Here is a 17,978-nt window from a genome sequence, read left to right on the forward strand (position 1 = left end):
TGTTCTAGGTGGATTTAGAGGTCAATACTGACATGTTAAAACCCTGAATAAGCTAAGAGTTGTATGTCTCCTTGTTTCACACCCCCACAGTTTAGGTTGTCGAACCCCTGGGCTGTCCGAGAGACGGAGCTGCTATCAGGTGATATCTGTGAACGTCAGTGTCCTTTGGAATATGCACTTCTCCATGATGAGACAAAATAACCTGAATTCACTGACCTTCAAGGCATATTTCAAGTCTCACTCTTTTGAATGGGCTGTTGAGGGAATGCCTAGTACTGGATGGAGAAGTTCTGTTGAAGGTGATATAGGTTGCCTTCTCTACTGCCTGGGCATCCATATGTTTGTGAAGCTGCTGTTTTCTTTGTATGTTGATGGATTTATTGTGCTTTTAGTTATTTCTCGGAAGCACATAGAGCCTGAGATGAGCCCCTCTTGTTTTGTGAATCTAAATAAAGATGATGGGGAAAAGCCTAAGGCAGGCAGCTAGGACATACAGCTCAGGTAGGCTCTGCAGCACACTTGTACCAGGTTATCGGGATTTGGCCCATATCCTTTTGTATTAATCAGATAAATGAAATTATGAGCATACAAGTAGGTACCATTCTGCAATTTACAGAATTAACAATGGAGTTGCCTTGCTTGGGAACTGAGATCCAGTGCTGCTATGGAGGCACAAGGCACTGCAGTCTTTTTCCTACTGCTAGATTTGCGCAGTGGCAAATATGTTTAACTTGTCTCTTCCCTACCCCTCTCTATCCCTGTATGCTACCATGCAGGAAGCCCATCTGCCACAGCACTCCATACAGGAGTTGTGCAGAACATTAGATTCTGTACTCCAGTGCAGAACTTTAGATTCTGGCCCCCTTCACTCTATGCAGTAGAATTGGCTGCTGCTTTGGAGATGTAATCATATCCTCGTGTATATGATTATGAGCAACAGAAAGAAAAAGCTTTACTGGTTATTTACACAGCTTGTGAAAGAACTGCTTCACAACTAACAATAAGCATTTTTCAAGATGTAAGGCCAAAATTTCCATACTTAAGTACCTAAAATTAGGAATCTAAATCCATGTTTAATGGATTTTGATGCATAACTCTAGACATCCAACTTTTAGAATTTTGGCTTGTCAGTCTTATAGATGTTTTTAAACTATCTGCATCAGCAGCATCTAGTGACTTAAGATGCCATTATAGCAATACGTAGGGTGCTATGCTCCAGCCAACAGCTATGTTTCCTCCACACCTGTCACTTCTGTGGGAAAAATCCACAGGTGAACTCCGTTGGCAGACATCATCCTCACATTGAGGGATAGCCGAAGAAGAATAGCAATTAGTGCTACACTGGGATGGACACTTCTCCTTTTTAAAAAAACAGCAGTAGCCCCTGAGAGCCATCCTGCCTATGCTGATTCACATCTCTCACCACAAAGCCCCAGCATGCCTACCCCCCAGCATGTTTTGCTCTGTGAAATTGTTGGTGTATTGTGATGAATAAAGTTCCCCCTGTTGAAAAAGCACTTATGTAGACTATAGTAATTGCATAACAAATTGTGCAGAATTTGAATACTGCATATGTTTTTTTCACACATGAACACATTTTTATCACTGTATTTATTTGAGATGAGATATCAATTTCAGAAAACAAAACACACTTCTGGTTTGTAAAATTATTGTTTAAAGTACAAATAGCTCCAATTTCACTTTCATAAACTCCATTATGTAAAATACAATAGAAATAATATGCAAATACGTGGAGTGAAACAGTGCAAAGTTCAACATGTGTTCGAAACAGCGTGTGGTCATTACAAAGGCAGCATCATAATCAGAAATTAAAATACTGACATTTTTAAATTTCAAGCTTAGCGATGAGAGGAACTGAGAATTCTTACTGAGCAATTTTTAGGGTCCCAGCTAGCAAGCTACTTTTACTCCACTGGGCTTTTCTTTTCCTCTGGGAAGAAAGAAAACCAAATGACATGCGAGAACTCTGTATTTTAAATATTACTTAACATGCAGTCTTTAGCAGTGATGGACAAAGTTCAAAAGTTTCCTTGTAGACTTTTTTCAGATAAAGATCCAGAACATAGGGCACCAGCATGCCTTTTCTGCTAAAGCCACTTTGCATTGCTTTTGTAGCCTTAAAATGGTTGGAAATTGTCATTGGAGTATTCCCTTTGCTTAGGAGGACTCTTAGATGCAAAACTTGCAAAGGCGACTTTACTGCCTCCTGCTTCGGCTGCCCCCTTTCCCAGAGGACGGGGAGGGAGGCAGCATGTAAAAGGCATTGTGGCAGTAGGATGTGGCCAAGAAGGACACGGTGGGGCAGAGAGACTTCAACTACACTTCTGCTGTTGGTGTAAGGTCACTGGGTCTTGCTCAAAAGTAATATAAAGGAACCACATGGGTATAGTAGGGCTAAATAACCATGTTTCCTAACAATAAAAAAATGCAATGGCCTAGCTCCATATACACAATGCTACTCTGATAGGCTTCTAAGCCTAGGCCACAGAGAGGGCCACTAGCAGACTAGAAATTATTGAAAGGGATACTATGTAATTCCTATGTACTGTAGTCATTTACAGACTTTATGCTAAGTGGAAGAAGGTAGAGTAGACTCCTTGGGTCTTTAACTACTGCAGGGGCTAGTTGGCCAATGATTAGGGAACCACAACCAGCTCCCTGTGGCCTCTGCTCTCCACTACTCTTGAACTGTGGGATGAGGTGCTTACCTGAAGTTTCTTGAGGGCCATGTGACCCTCTGACAGTCAGTCCCAACTCCTTGAATCCTGACAACTTCCTAGTTATAGTTCTCTTAAAACAGCCTCTAACTCCCTCCATCTGTACTTCAGCCTTTCTCCCCTATTGGTAGTAGTTCTTTTTTGAGGGCTGAGGTGGCAGGGGGATGGGTTGCCTCTATTTTCACGTCTCTGGAGGAAGTACTAGCAGAAGCACCTCTGATATGCCTTTATTTCAGGCTCCTCCACCACTGAATTTACATGCTGTGAGCTCCGAGGCTGTACAACTTGTACTGTACTGCACATCCTACACCATGTAAGCATTTAATTAAATGATGGACAGGACCCTGCAGAGACCCTTCTGGAGGTGTTGGGGCCCCACAATGAGGTTACTGAGAAGTTAGAAAGTGAAATATCAGAGGTATAAGTAATGAGGCCAGGTCTACACTAGGGCCTTGTGTACTCTACAGGGGAAATGCGATCTAGGCTATGCGATTTGAGTGATGTGAATAGCGTCACTCAAATCAACGTCGGTTAGATCTACTTACCACGGGGTCCATACTATGCGATGTCGACGGGAGACTCTCTCCTGTTGACTCCCCCTACTCTTCTTGATCTGGTGGAGTACAGGAGTTAACGGGAGAGTGATCTGCAGTCAATTTACCAGGTCTTCATTAGATCCACTAAATCGACCGCCAATGCATCAATTGCTGCTCGTCGATCCCCCCAGTAAGTGTAGACAAGCCCTAGGAGTGCTTTGCTGGTATAGCTGTACTGGCATATAATGTATTCCTACAGTGGAAGCTGCTTCTACTGGCAAAGCTGCACTTTTGCCGATACTGTTTATTGCAGCTATTCTGCGTGAAATAAAACCATAAAAGTGCAGTTTTGCTCATGTAACTGCATCTACACTAGGATTTTTCTGGTGCAGGTATGTTGGTCAGGGATCACACCTTCACGCTCCTGACTGGTATAGCTATTCCAGCAAAGCTTTGTTGTGCAGACATGGCCTGAGAAATCAGGATTCTCATGCCTGGGCCAACTCTACCTAATTTCCCATAAACTAATGTGACTGCACATCCTGGTTTTATCTGCCCTGTTTTTTCTTCTAATGTCTTGAGAACTTCTTTCAGGATACCTGAAATATCCAAATTTTTCATTCAGTCAATTTGTTTTTTTAAATAATTACAAAGTGTGTGTTCAAGACGCAGTGCTATAGGGAATGGAAATTGCTCTGTGTTTAACAGGAACAAAGAGTCTAGTGAACAAGTGTTCAGCGTGGTAAACAGTGTTTGGAGTGAAGAGAAAAATCAAATGAGGGCAGATACTATTAATTCTGTTCATTTTTGCTCAAAGTGAATGTTAAAAAGAGAGTCAGTGTCTTCATGATACCCTCATTCAGAACACCATGTTATTGGGAAAAACCCTCCACTCAAAAACACCATGCACATGTCACTGAGTTTGACTGTGGCAACAGTGATATCATCAAACAATTATTTTCAAAGGGTACTTTTGTATGACCATTCTGTGACCCTAAAAATGTCACCACAAAACTTTCCCAGCCCTTTAATTAAAAAAAAAAATATGGTGAGCTTATCTTAAACCTGCAGGGCCATGACTTGGAAAGTGTTTTCAGTGGATTTCACAAGCAAAGCAGGATCAGGGCAGGTCAAGCATCTGGATGGGTGACTTCCCAAGTAAACCCAACTACTGAAGGAAGAAGCATTTGTAATTAGAGGAGATGCTCATTCTTCTGTATAAAAGCAATACTCATACACTGTGTGTGGGGGCGGGGTAGGGGGCTCTGTACTGTTGAAGGTCTCTTTTGGATGAGATGCAAAATTGTGGTCCTGATAACTTTAACTCATTTAAGAAAACATGGCATTTAACCCTCCCGCCCCAAGATCAATAGTGTATTGTAATGCCCCAGTGGTCTGGCCAAATATTCCAAGTTGAGCAATTAACCATTTTGTCTACTTGAATTACCCCTGCAAGTCTATTCTTTTTCTTTACTTCATGTCCTAAATTATTGTATACTGTTATTTTGTGTTAAACAGCTATCACATTCCACCCCAGAGCTGGCTGCATTTCAGTGGTGGTTGAAGTCATCACTGTATAGCCATATCCCCGCTAAACTTTTTCTGTAAAATTTCCAAGCAGTGCAGCTCCACTTGTGGTAGGAACATTGGGAATGCTAGTATAGCCAGAATGCCAGCACTTTAACCATTGTGCCTTCTAGATCTGCTGAGTTGGACAACAGAGTGGCTTACATTCCAGTGGCTGGTCTACATTAATGCTACTGCTGTTTGGAGATGTACTGGTGCTCGCAATGGTAGAAATTTTAAGTGAAAAAAGTCTAGTCAGTGTATACACAACCCATCCTTTAGAATGCAGGGTGCTAAAATAAAGGTAAAGCAGTATTATAACCTTAAAGAGCAGCTGATGCCATCTGCTAACCTTAAAGGTATTTGTATTTGAAACATTTCTGCTATGCTGTACGCCATATATTTACTCCTTTCCTTCATCCTTTATTACTAACTAAACAAGGATATTTGCATGAAAACAAGAGCTTAGTTTCTTAAAAGGTCATCTGTTCCTCCCATATATCTCTCATGTGAAGCCATCAGAACCCTCCATATGTGATATCACAGTCATTTCTACAACAACTAATTATGATAAATAAGAAACAGGAACTCTTAAATAAAGATCCGGTTTTAATGCAAATATCCAAAGTAATAAAGCATGAGGAAAAAGAAATATGTAAAGTTTTGTGTGATGGGGTGTTCAACCCAGATAAGGCATAACAGGTAAATTAGGCCAATTAACCTGAAACACTGCACCTGTGGGGAGATCCAGGGCTTGAAAGGCTGATTGAAGATGTTTTTGACAGTGGCCAATGCCAGATGCTTCAAAGCAAATTAACAGAACATGGCTATCATCAAGTGATCCATCTGCTGTTTTCCAGTCCCAGCATCTGGCAGTCAGAGGCCTAAGGACACCCAGAGCATGGGATTGCATCCTTGACCAACTTGGCTAATAGCCATTGGTGGATCTATCCTCCATGAACTTATGTAATTCTTTTCTGAATCCAGAACTTCACAAGATCTCTTGGCAAAAAGTTCCACAGGTTGAGTGTGTGTTGTGTGAAGAAGTTACTTCCTTCTGTTTGTTTAAATCTGCTGCCTGTTAATTTCATCGGGCAACCCCTGGTACTTTTGTTAGGTGAGGGGTTAAATAACACTTCCCTATTCACTTTCTCCACACATTCATGATTTTATAGACCTCTATCGTATCTGTCCATAGTCGTCTTTTCCAAGTTGAACAGTCCCAGTCTTTTTAATCTCTCCTCATATGGAAGCCGTTCCGTACCTTTATTCATTTTTGTTGCCCTTCTCTGTACCATTTCCAATATATCTTTTATGAGACGGGGCGACCAGAACTGCACACAGTATTCCAGGTGTGGAAGTACCATGGATTTATATAGTAGCATTATATTTTCTCTCTTATTATCTACCCCTTTCCTAATGGTTCCTAACATTCTCTTAGATTTTTGACTGACATTGAACATTGAGCGGATATTTTTAGAAAACTATTCACAATAATTCCAAGATCTCTTTCTTGAGTGGTAACAGCTAATTTAGACTCCATCGTTTTGTATCTATAATTGGGATTATGTTTTCCAATGTACATTATTTTGCCTTTATCAATGTTGAATTTCATCTGCCATTTTGTTGCCCAGTCACCCAGTTTTGTGAGATCTCTTTTTAACTCTTTGCGGTCTGTTCTGGATTTAAAATTTTTGAGTAATTTTGTATAATCTGCAAACTTTTCAACCTCACTGTTTACCCTTTTTTTCAGATCATTTGTGAATATGTTGAAAATACTGGTCCCAGTACAGATCCCTTGGGGACACCACTATTTACCTCTCTCCATTCTGAAAACTGACCATTTATTCCTACCCTTTGTTTCCTGTGTTTTACCCAGTTACTGGTCCAAGAGAGGACCTTCCCTCTTATACTATGACTGCTTACTTTGCCTAAGAGCCTTTGGTGAGGGACATTGTCAAAAGCTTTCTGAAAGTCCAAGTTCACTATATCCACTGGATCACCCTTGTCCACATGTTTGTTGACCCTCTCAAAGAATTCTAATAGATTAGTGAGGCATGATTCCCCTTTACCAAAGCTATGTTGACTCTTCCCTGACATATTGTGTTCATATGTGTCTGATAATTCTGTTCCTTACTATAATTTCAACCCATTGCATGGTACTGAAGCTAGGCTTACCAGCCTGTAATTGACAGGATCACCTCAGGAGCCTTTTTTTAAAAATTGGCATCACAATAGCTATCTGGAACAGAGGCTAATTTTATGTGATAGGTTACTTACCATAGTTAGGAGTAGGGCTTCTTTTTTGTTGCAAGTTTTGTAGCATTAGAGGTATACCTCCCCAAATATAGTTATGTTTGTTTAATTCAATGTTCAGTGAATTTCACCATGCACCTGAGACCAGAATGATTACATATGTGAGCAATCACAAGCTGTATGTAAGCAATGACTCTCTCTACAAAGTTAGAACTGCATGTCATCATTGTTATAGTGATCATCAGATTATAAAACATGTGGCAATAGTCTTCCATTAGAACCCTCTTGAGGAGGTGGTAGTATGTACACAGTTTAAAGTACATTATTTCCAATTAGTTATAGCTCCTTTATAACTAAACCAATCTTTGCTCAGTTTAGCTAAGTTTTCCTTACTGAGGACAGCATTTCCACTGAGTCTCAGAAAAAGGGCAAGTTTAAAATGTTAAAATGAAACAATTTTCCATTGACTAAGACAAAATAAAACTTCTGAGAAATTTCTTAAAATGCCTTTTCTTGCACTCTGCTAACTCAAAGTGCCAAACAGCATGTAATAACATGATCAAATGTTTCCCAGACATTCTTCTTTTGGCAGAACAAGGATGAAAGCTTTCAGACAAAAGTCTTTTCCTTCATCAGAAAGTTTAAAAATGCCTGAAAATGTGTCCTGAATCATAACTCTAGCACCACGAGTATCTTGCCATACTAGTGTGCTAGAGTTACCATCTCTAGATACTAGAACATCAGTGAAAGACACCAGGCGTCACTCATTCACTCTTCATTCTCTGTGCTTTAATGGACTGCTACATAGCAGTTCATGTTCATAGTTCCCAATAGGCAATATTTATAAATTGTAAATGCTTTATTTTAGAATCCCTGTAACAGTTTTGTGCATAGGAGGCACTTTAAATGGTCAAAACACTGTTTTGTGGTTAATGCTTCACTACAATAAATGGGAGAGGTCACACATCTGCTGGTGCTATATTGTTTCAGTCTGGCTAAAGAGCAAACACTACAGCAGTACATTGATCTACTGTATGAAAGCTATCTTTGCAACCAGAAGGACTAGAAACTTAGATTTTCTAAAACAAGGAAAACCTAGGATCTGTAGAACACAGCAAAACAAAACAAAACCAAACCAACAACAAACCCCTTAGTCTACAGAATCTATGGATTTTTCTGGCCCCTGCTCAACAGGATGCTAAAATCTTAAAGTTCATGTGATTGTGGGGAAGGGAGGAGGTTTTAAGAATTTCTGAAATAAATGGATTCCATTTCTTTGTAAAGAATCCAAACTTTAATTCAATGAAAATTCTAGCCCTTTCCATTGCAAGGATACTTGTTCATATTAACCTTGACAGAAAAAAGTCTTCAGCAGCACAAATGAAATTCCACTTGTTTTCCCCAATTTATTAAACCCATAGGGCAGGGGTTCTCAAACTGGGGGTCATGACCCCTCAGGGGGTCAGCAAGGTTATTGCATTGGGAGTCCTGAGCGGTCAGACTCCACCCCCAAACCCCGCTTTGCCGCCAGCATTTATAATAATGTTAAATATAAAAACTGTTTTAATTTATAAAGGGGGTCACACTCAGAGGCTTGCTATGTAAAAGGGGTCACCAGTACAAAAGTTTGAGAACCACCGCCATAGGGTTTCTCTAGATTAGGGAAAGTGGTTGAGGTCAGATCAGGGGAAGCTAAGCCTACAATATGAACAGCTAAATCAAAGTAAAAGGTTTTACCTAACTTCATTCACTTTTTCTAATCCAGATAAACCTTAAAGTCTTAGTTTCAGAAACTCCTTGTGGCGATTTAAAAATCAGGGCCTGATCCTGTATTCCAAGTGCATCAATAATCCCCACTGAAATCAATGGCATATATACATATACCGGTATATGCTGATCTATAGGCCCTAAAATTCACACTATTTAGATTGTAAAGTCTTTGTGTCAGGGACTTTTTGTTATGGCATTATATACTGCATATCATAATGAGATCTGGGTCCATAACTGAGACTTCTAGGTGCTACCTCCCTGCAACTAATAAATAAAATTATTACATCAAACACTGGATGTGAATCATAAAACCTAATAGTAAATCAAAACAGAAACATCCATTTGGTTAAATTCAGTGATGGTTCATACTCACCATCTAATCCCATTGTTGGAACTGGCCTGCTCATGTTTTTCTCACCTCTTTCCATTGTTCCACCCAATTAATAGTATTTTTGGTCACTTAGGGCATGATCCTGCTCCCACTGAAGTCAATGGGAATTTGTCTCCAGTGAGAGCAGGATCAGCCCTTTTACAGGATCCCTGTCTGAAGTAGTACTCCTGGATATAGTATCATTATTTCCCCTTGTACTGTGGCCCTGCAACTCTCTTTAACATTGAGTGTAACATGGTACGCACGTCTCAAGCATCACCTGTGGGTATGTCACTTTTTTCCTGACCTCCACTTCTCTGCGACCTGGCTTCAGAGACAAGCATAATATGATGTCAGTGTGATCTAGAAGCACCCAGCAGGAGATGGTTTTGAGAAGAATCATGTCTCAGTACAGGTAAGCAAGGCAGTCATGCCTGTCTTATGACACTTTTTCCAAATATGGATTAACATTAAAACTAGGGCTGTCAATTAATCGCAATTAACTCATGTGATTAACTCAAAAAATAATCGTGACTTAAAAAATTAATTGCGATTAATCGTACGGTTAAACAACAGAATATCAACTGAAATTTATTAAATATTCTGGATGTTCTTCTACATTTTCAAATATATCAATTTCAATTACAACACAGAATACAAAGTGTACAGTGCTCACTTTATATTATTTTTTATTACAAATATTTGCATTGTAAAAATGATAAACCAAAGAAATAGCATTTTTCAATTAACCTCATACAAGTACTGTAGTGCAATCTCTTTATCATGAAAGTGCAACTTACAAATGTAGGTTTTTTTGTTACATAACTGCACTCAAAAACAAAATAATGTAAAACTTTAGAGCCTACAAGTCCACTCAGTCCTACTTCTTGTACAGCCAATCGCTAAGAGAAACAAGTTTGTTTACATTTACGGGAGATAATGGTGCCCATTTCTTAATTACAGTGTCACCTGAAAGTGAGAACAGGCATTCACATGGCACTGTTGTAGTTGGCGTAGCAAGATATTTTTGTGACATGCGCTAAAGATTCAGATGCCTCTTCATGCTTTAGCCACCATTCCAGAGGACATGCGTCCATGCTGATAATGCTTGTTAAAAAAAGAATGTGTCAATTAAATTTGTGACTGAACTCCTTGGGGGAGAATTGTATGTCTCCTGCTCTGTTTTATCCACATTCTGCCCAGGGCTGGCTCTAGGCACCAACAAACCAAGCACCTGCTTGGGGCGGCACATTTTCAGGGGTGCATTCCGGCCATCTTTTTTTTTTTTTTGCTTTGGGTGGCAAAAGCCTAGAGCCAGCCCTGGAAGCAGCAGTGTGTCATGTGCGGGGGGCGCCCTGGGACCACTGCACTTCATGCCGCAGGGGAGCAGGTGCAGTACCTGCACCTTGTGGCTGGGCTGGGCAGGTTCTGAGTGGGGGACACTTGGGCTGGGGGCTGCCCCGCGGGGCACATGGACACACCTGCAGGTGCTGCAGGGTGGCCGCCCCCCAGCACTGCAGCCGGGGCTGGGCGAAGCAGCCCGAGCTGCCCAGGCACTGTGGCAGGGCGGCCAGAAGCAGCAGCAGTGGGGCCATAGAGGGCAGAGTGCTGCTGTGCGGGGCCCGTGTCCCGCTCTCTGGGGCTTCGCTCCCTCTGGGGCTACTCTGCCCCAGCTCCTCAGCCCCCTGCCGGGGCAGTCCCCTGGCTCTGCCCTCCTGGGTCCTCGCCGGTCCTGGAGGCGGGAGTCCCAGCTGGAGGGACCCTGGGCTGAGGTGCGGCCTGGGAGCCCTGCTGTTTACCCCAACCCTGCCAGCGCCGGACCGGCTGGAGGCGAGGGGGGAGCAGGCGGAGTCAGCACTGGTGGAGGGGATCCCAGGGCTGAGGTGGCAGGGGGTGCAGGTGGGGGAGGGCACTGGTGTGCGGGGGTGAGAGCCCAAGGCTGGGGTGGGGGGCAGACAAAAATTTTTTTGCTTGGGGCGGCAAAAAGCCTAGAGCCGGCCCTGATTCTACCATATATTTCATGTTATAGCAGTCTTGGATGATGACCCAGCACATGTTGTTCATTTTCAGAACACTTTCACTGCAAATTTGACAAAATGCAAAGAAGATACCAATGTGAAATTTCTAAAGATAGCTACAGCACTCGACCGAAGATTTAAGAATCTGAAGTGCCTTCCAAAATCTGAGAGGGATGAGGTGTGGCGAAAGCTTTCAGAAGTCTTAAAAGAGCAACAGTCTGATGCAGAAACTACAGAACCTGAAACACCAAAAAAAGAAAATCAACCTTCTGCTGGTGGCATCTGACTCAGATGATGAAAATGAACATGCATCGGTCTGCACTACTTTGGATCATTATCGAGCAGAGCCCATCATCAGCATGGATGCATGTCCTGTGGAATGGTAGTTGAGACATCAAGGGACATAGGGATCTTTACCACATCTGGCATGTAAATATCTTGCAACGCCGGCTACAACAGTGCCATGCAAACACCTGTCCTCACTTTCAGGTTACATTGTAAACATGAAGCAGGCAGCATTATCTTCTGCAAATGTAAACAAACTTGTTTGTCTGAGCGATTGGCTGAACAAGAAGTAGGACTGATTGGATTTGTAGGCTCTAAAGTTTTACATTGATTTATTTTTGAATGCAGGGTTTTTTTTGTACATAATTCTACATTTGTAAGTTCAACTTTCATGATAAAGAGATTTCTCTACAGTACTTGTATTAGGTGAATTGAAAAATACTATTTCTTTTGTTTTTTTCAGTGCAAATATTTGTAATAAAAATAATATAAAGTGAGCACTGTACACTTTGTATTGTGTTGTAATTGAAATCAATATATTTGAAAATGTAGAAAACATCAAAAAATATTTAAATAAATGGTATTCTATTATTGTTTAATCACGCAATTTTTTTTAATCATGCGATTAATTGCGATTAATTTTTTTACTCGCTTGACAGCCCTAATTAAAACAATATTACTTCCCTTAAAATCTGCTGACCAAAGTTCTAATGAGGTGCTCTCTATTTCCAACTCTCTACTTCTTGGTAGCAATTCCATTGTGGTGTCTGTCACACAGTTCCTGCAATGGTCACACGAGTCCTGTATTCAACCTGTGTTAAACAGGGCTGTCACGATGACTTTTGGGCCAGTGGCCAATAAAAAATCATGGGCTTCATTGACCTATGTGCATGTCCTACTTTTCTCTGTCTCTTCCCCCAGCCTGTCTTTCTCCTTCTCTATGTACCTCTGTCTACTTTCTCATGGTCCTTTCCCCTTATGTCAAGCATGTTTTTAATGTAGTAGCACCCTATGTCTGACTGCCCTCCCAGATCCTACGGATGCTAAGCATGGTGTTGGGAATACTCTCTAATGCTGCTAGATAGTAGTCCTGCCTTTAAACAAAAGTCTTGTCCTTGATTTGCCTGAGCATATAGTATGGTAGCTTTATACATAAACGCCCAAAGCAAACACAGTGTCATGGTATACAGGAGTAGCATTAACAGGACTCCCAAAACGTCAAGTGAACTGGGCCTGATCCTCTGGAGTGCAGGGCTGTCAGCTCCTAACAACTTTATTGAGAGCTGAGCAAGCTCAGCATGTCACAAGATTTAGCCAACATGGAAGAAGTGGTGCTTGGAGCCTTTATGAACGTTTTTTAATTTAGAAATATTTCGTCATAGGCTGGCCAGAGTGGGGTGCTCTACCACACATATGAATACTGGGAATTCTCTCCATCATTGCCCCTTTTCAAAGGGACCTTGCCTTCAGGTTGCACAAGTCATTGAGCAAGAAGAGATGAGGAGCAATAAAGGCTAGTATCTCACCTCTGGAGACTCAACATTAGTTCCTTCCAGGGCTGTGGTGGCTAGAAACCCAAATACAATCTATTTGAGGCCATGTGTCCCTTTCTGCTAAGAAATAAACAACAAATTAAACCTTTGAAATTAAAAATGTAAAATTTATCTTGGGTCAATTGGGTGTAGAAAGAGGAGGTGTAACCCTCCATTGCCCCTGGGCTTAGTCCTCTATCAATCGTGGGACAATTTACTTCCATTTCTGGAAATTAGCAATATCAGAAATGTGGACTCATGAAGCTGAAGTTATTGACAGTGTTATTTGTGATAATCAATCCCACATCCTTTGTAGTGGCTTCTGTTTTGTCCATGTGTTCATTTAGGGCATTTGTACTATGCTTGGGCCTCAGAAGAGTGAGACGCATCTCTTTTTCTAAAAGATCTGCTCTAGGAATTATTTTGGGGAAGTTCTATGGCCTGTTATACAGGAATTCAGATGAGATGATTACAATGGTCCCTTCTGGCCTTGGAATCTATGAATCAGAACCCGGGGAAGGGGAGGGGGAGGTTGGAGTTCCTGAGTCTCTGTGGAGTTTGCACCTGTGAAGAGAGTGGTGTAGAATGTCCTAATGCCTGGAGAAGCCCACTAATTAGGATTTTCTTGGTGATGGTCTTACATTGCCCAAAGATGAAACAAGCAAACTGGCGGAAGCTATCCTGCTGCTCTGATTCCTGGGGGTGAACTAGAGACTCAAACAGAAGAAAAGAAAACCAGAATAGTTTTTCTTTTATTTCAAAATGGATAAACTGATCCACTAAAGGCCTCCGCATCCCCTTTTAAATGGTAACTGCTGGGATTTGCTCTCTCTCCTCCAGATGTGTCAGCTATAGTGCCCTCCTCCAGATGTGGCTGCCACTCAGGCTTGTGGGCTAACACCAGGTTCACAGGCCAGTTTATTTTGGAGACAAAATATTCCCTCATCACTTTTGCATTTTTTTAAAATAAGAAGCAGAAAGGGACGTGGGTGGGTGGGTGGCGGTGCAGCCAGACTGAGGTCTGCTGCTCCCGCTTCTGTGGGAACCCTGCAAGTTAATGAGAATCCACCCGGGACTGCTGAGCGCTGCCTTAGTCCACCGGGTGCAAAGGAAAATCGCTCTGCCTCCTGCAGCTGGCCCTCTCTCTCATTTGTTGCTCCAATAAGCAATAATTAGGTCCTAAGCTAATGATGTGTCAGCTGATCTGCTGTGTGTGTAGAAGGGAGGGGGGACTCGGTGAAATCTCCATGGAAACCCTCCCCTTGCATCCCCCCACCTGGCTCTGGCTGAGGATGTGCTTGCAGCCGCCTCTGCTTCCCTGCGCCACCTTGCTGCCTGGCCGCCCCGCCTGCCCCGCGTTCTGTAACCTGCTGCCGCCTGCAGCATGCGCACTGCCCGGGATCCCTAAATGGGACAATTCTGTCCGTCACGTAGCCGCTCAGCCGTCTCCACAGAAACTTTTGTCCCGCTGGCCAATCAGCGCGCGGGCGACGGGGGGGAGAGCGGTTTAGTGTGGAGCTTTGCTCTCCCTCAGCCTGTGCTGCTGCTGTCAGTCCCGGCTCCAGCCGCCGCGAGACCTTCCAATAGAGCCACTGAACAGAGCGAGCCTGGGAGGAGGAGGAGGAGGAGGGGCTGACCATTTTGCAAGTGCCTGCCTGGGACAAGGCTGCTCCACGGTGCGCCAGGGGGCCGAGGCGTTTCACTTTGCTTTCGTTCTGGAGACCAGAGGAGAACAAATATATATACGTATATAAAAAGGGGGAAATGCTGGCTGTGAAACGGACCAGGAATGTGTGTGCACTTGTCTGGCAGCCCGTTTAGCAGAGGCGCTGAACAGGAGCAGGACGGGTTGAAGCACACAGAGACAGAGAGTGGGAGTGTGTGTGTGTGTGTCTAAGACAGGGGATCTTGCAGACGCTGGGAGAGGAGGATGGGAACTCCCCTTCCCCGGTTCCTTTTAATGACTGGAAATAGGTATTGAATGGAGGAGCTGCAGTCTGCATTTGCCTTGGAAGATCGTCAAGAGGAGCTAACAATTTGGCTACTTTCACCAGAGAAGGGGGTGTCCTTCATTACGTGGTAGAGGAAAAGAGAGAGATCAGAAATCTCAGGGGTGACTTGAAACTGTGGCAAAGCCAAAGGGAGAAAAAAAATCGATCCCTTAACAAAATAAGGGGGTTCTATTAAGTATCCATACGCAAACTTACTTGAATGCCTTGTAGCCAGTTTAGCAAGGAAACCCCAGACCAGAGGAGTCCTACATGTGTGAGCACCATTATTAAACTGGCAGACCAACCGACAGCCGTCTTCTTTTCTTTACCAACATCCTCCTGGGACTGATCTCTCTCCTTTGGTCTAATATCTGATCATATCTTGTACATATTTTTCCTCCATCTGCTGGGATTTTAAATAAACAAATCAGAATTCCTATTAGGGCATCTGAAATTCAATGGGACTGAGTAGGAGCAAGTGAAATTTTCACAGACCGCTTTAAAAAATAAAAATATAAAAAATGTGGATGGGATTTGTTAGGAAGGAAAATAACAGGTAAGAACTTTCTTTCTTTCTCGTACTTTAACGCCCAAAGCAGAGAAATCTGAAGGCAAAAACTGCCAGGGAACAGAGGCCAATTTGCCCTTCAGTGTTTCCTCCATCCTGCACAGAGGCTGCTTTAGGAGAGGCACGGTCCTCCAGGACAGACACAGAAAACCCTTTGAAAAAGCAACGAGGGTTGGCTGGGGTGGAGGGTGTTTTTTCACCTGCACCATCCCCGGTGCAGCCGGGTGGAGCTGATGCATGAGAGAAGAATACGAGTCAATATTCTATTTTCTCTTTTTGTTAAGCCAAGGGATAGGATTTTAATTATTTATAAATCAAACCCCTCTGGGTAGACGCTACTGGAGACATTGGGATAGTCCTGCCTTGCACAATATTGGAGCGCGATCACGTACAGTAGAAGGATAAGAGAAGCCTCTACGAGACCCGTTTGCCTTCTGTGATCCGGCACAGTTAAAAAAATGAGCAAGAACATTGCTACACTATTGAATTGATCGCTAGCCCCCCTACCCACCCCCCTGCCCCCAACAACAACAAAAAAAATCAGCTGGGATCTGCTCGCACCGGGACCTCCTCTCAGTCCATCTTGGTGGTGGATGCATTTTTCATGAGCACTAGGCGAACAGGTGCAAAGTACGTTTGGAAGATCCAGGCACGGCCCGTTTTGTAGTGTGTGTGTGGTATCTCGTAGGAGATTATGGAGAGCAGCGACCGGGACATGTACCGCCAGTTTCAGGACTGGTGTCTCAGGACTTACGGGGACTCGGGGAAAACCAAGACGGTGACCCGTAAAAAATACGACCGGATCGTCCAGCTCCTGAACGGCTCCGAATCGAGCTCCACGGATAATGCCAAATTTAAATTCTGGGTCAAATCTAAAGGCTTCCAGCTCGGCAATTCGGACGAGGTCAATGGTGCCGGTGGAAGAGGGAAGCAAGTGCTGTACGTGCCAGTCAAAACCACGGTTAGTAGAGAATTGTCTTCCTTGTTATATGTCGACGAATGCAGCCTATAGTGGGAGAGAGGACAGCCACAGTTGGCCCGTTTCTCTCTTTCCCCCTAAGTCATCACCATGTTGTATTTGCATGTCACATTATGCACAGGTTAGGGCTTTGTGGTCCTTTTTATTTAAAGGGATCATGCACCCCACTGCCCCCTCTTCCTCTATGCTGTTATTTTGGGGTGGGCTATTGTCCCGGCCCCTTAGCTGTGTGGTGTCTGTCGCGTCTTGCCATTGTATAAAGGCCACACGATTACGTTTACAGCGGCACATTTTCATAATATACTATTGCGATCGATAGAGCACGGTGTATCCTTACTGGCACAAAGCCAAATGTGGCGCCGGTCGTTTATTTGGGGGCTTCCCCAGGATATCGGGTTTTTTTTATTGTTAGACCACAGCCCCTGAGACACAGAGCAGCAGGGATATGCCTTGATGACTCTGGAGCGTTGCTATTTTATTAAAGGAGGCGAGGAGAGGATGATCAACAAAGAGAGAGAGAGAGAGGTTTCCACATGACCAAATGGTAGATTTTGTTTCTCTTTCTGGGATTGCTCAAGTCTCACAGCTATAAAGCTTAAACTCAATTGATGCCATCCAGTAGTAGCATCAGCCTTCCCAGGATCTGAATCTGAATAGCTAGACGCAGTTCTAACAGCGGCGCAGCTATTATGCTTGGTGGTGGCAAGAGCTACAGAATTTCCTATTTAAGAAGATGGGAACTATTGGCTACAAGTAGGTTTGCATATTGAACTCTTTAATATATCATTTCCCCCCCTCTAAACTACCTCAGGGAATCTAGATTCCTTATTTGGGGATCTAAAGATGGAAACACAGGCAATCTTTTATCTCTGCTTTGGCATTTTGGTTTGATAAACAATATTTTCTTTTGCATTGAAATCTCATCCTGGTCTAATGAATATGCTCCTGGATGGCATAATACAGAAGGATTCTTGAAAAAGTATTCTAGGTTTAATTACAACATGTGTTGCTGGGGAAAATCTGGAGATTCTGTAGAAGTATCTTCTTCTATGTATTAATAAATCAAGGCATTTGGGGTGCTCGTTTATATTTGTCCTCTTTCTAATCATCAAAGTAACTGTTGACAGGTAGTATAGATGTGGAATTAATTTTGTAAAGGAGTTAAAAGGCAAGCAAGAGAGAATGTTCTGAGCAATGTTTATGTTCCCTCCTTACCGCTTCTATTCACAGAGGGTTCTAGGTCTGCCTATAGGTCCAGGCTTTACATGGAGAATGGCATATGACTTTTCTAGAGTTAAACAGCAGATTATTAATATTTGATCCTGAGATTTTCTGTAGATCAACTATATTTTGGGATGGAAATTGAAAA

The 17,978-nt window shown here is 42.8% G+C and overlaps 1 protein-coding gene and 1 long non-coding RNA gene across 4 annotated transcripts in view; one reads left to right on the plus strand and one right to left on the minus strand.

Annotated features, from left to right (window-relative positions):
* Positions 1 to 1,782: 1,782 nt before the first annotated feature.
* LOC123364922 lies at positions 1,783 to 14,442 on the minus strand. The gene is made up of 5 exons (XR_006577357.1): positions 14,348 to 14,442; positions 13,066 to 13,149; positions 7,121 to 7,234; positions 3,284 to 3,351; positions 1,783 to 1,951 (listed from the first exon to the last, which is right to left on the minus strand). It is a non-coding gene; the product is annotated as an uncharacterized LOC123364922 (long non-coding RNA).
* Positions 14,443 to 14,646: 204 nt separating this feature from the next.
* Positions 14,647 to 17,978, plus strand: part of NOL4 (nucleolar protein 4) — a 250,034-nt gene continuing 246,702 nt past the window's right edge. Inside the window, exon 1 of one of the 3 annotated variants that reach the window (XM_045007418.1) lies at positions 14,647 to 16,591. In XM_045007418.1, the coding sequence (XP_044863353.1) occupies positions 16,325 to 16,591 (267 nt within the window). In that variant the 5' untranslated portion in view covers positions 14,647 to 16,324. Of the gene's footprint in view, positions 16,592 to 17,244; positions 17,363 to 17,978 lie in introns of those variants that run through there. The other 2 variants (XM_045007419.1, XM_045007420.1) reach the window with 2 other exon arrangements.

Source organism: Mauremys mutica, chromosome 2 (genome assembly GCF_020497125.1).
Source record: "Mauremys mutica isolate MM-2020 ecotype Southern chromosome 2, ASM2049712v1, whole genome shotgun sequence".
In the NCBI taxonomy this organism is placed as follows: domain Eukaryota; kingdom Metazoa; phylum Chordata; order Testudines; family Geoemydidae; genus Mauremys; species Mauremys mutica.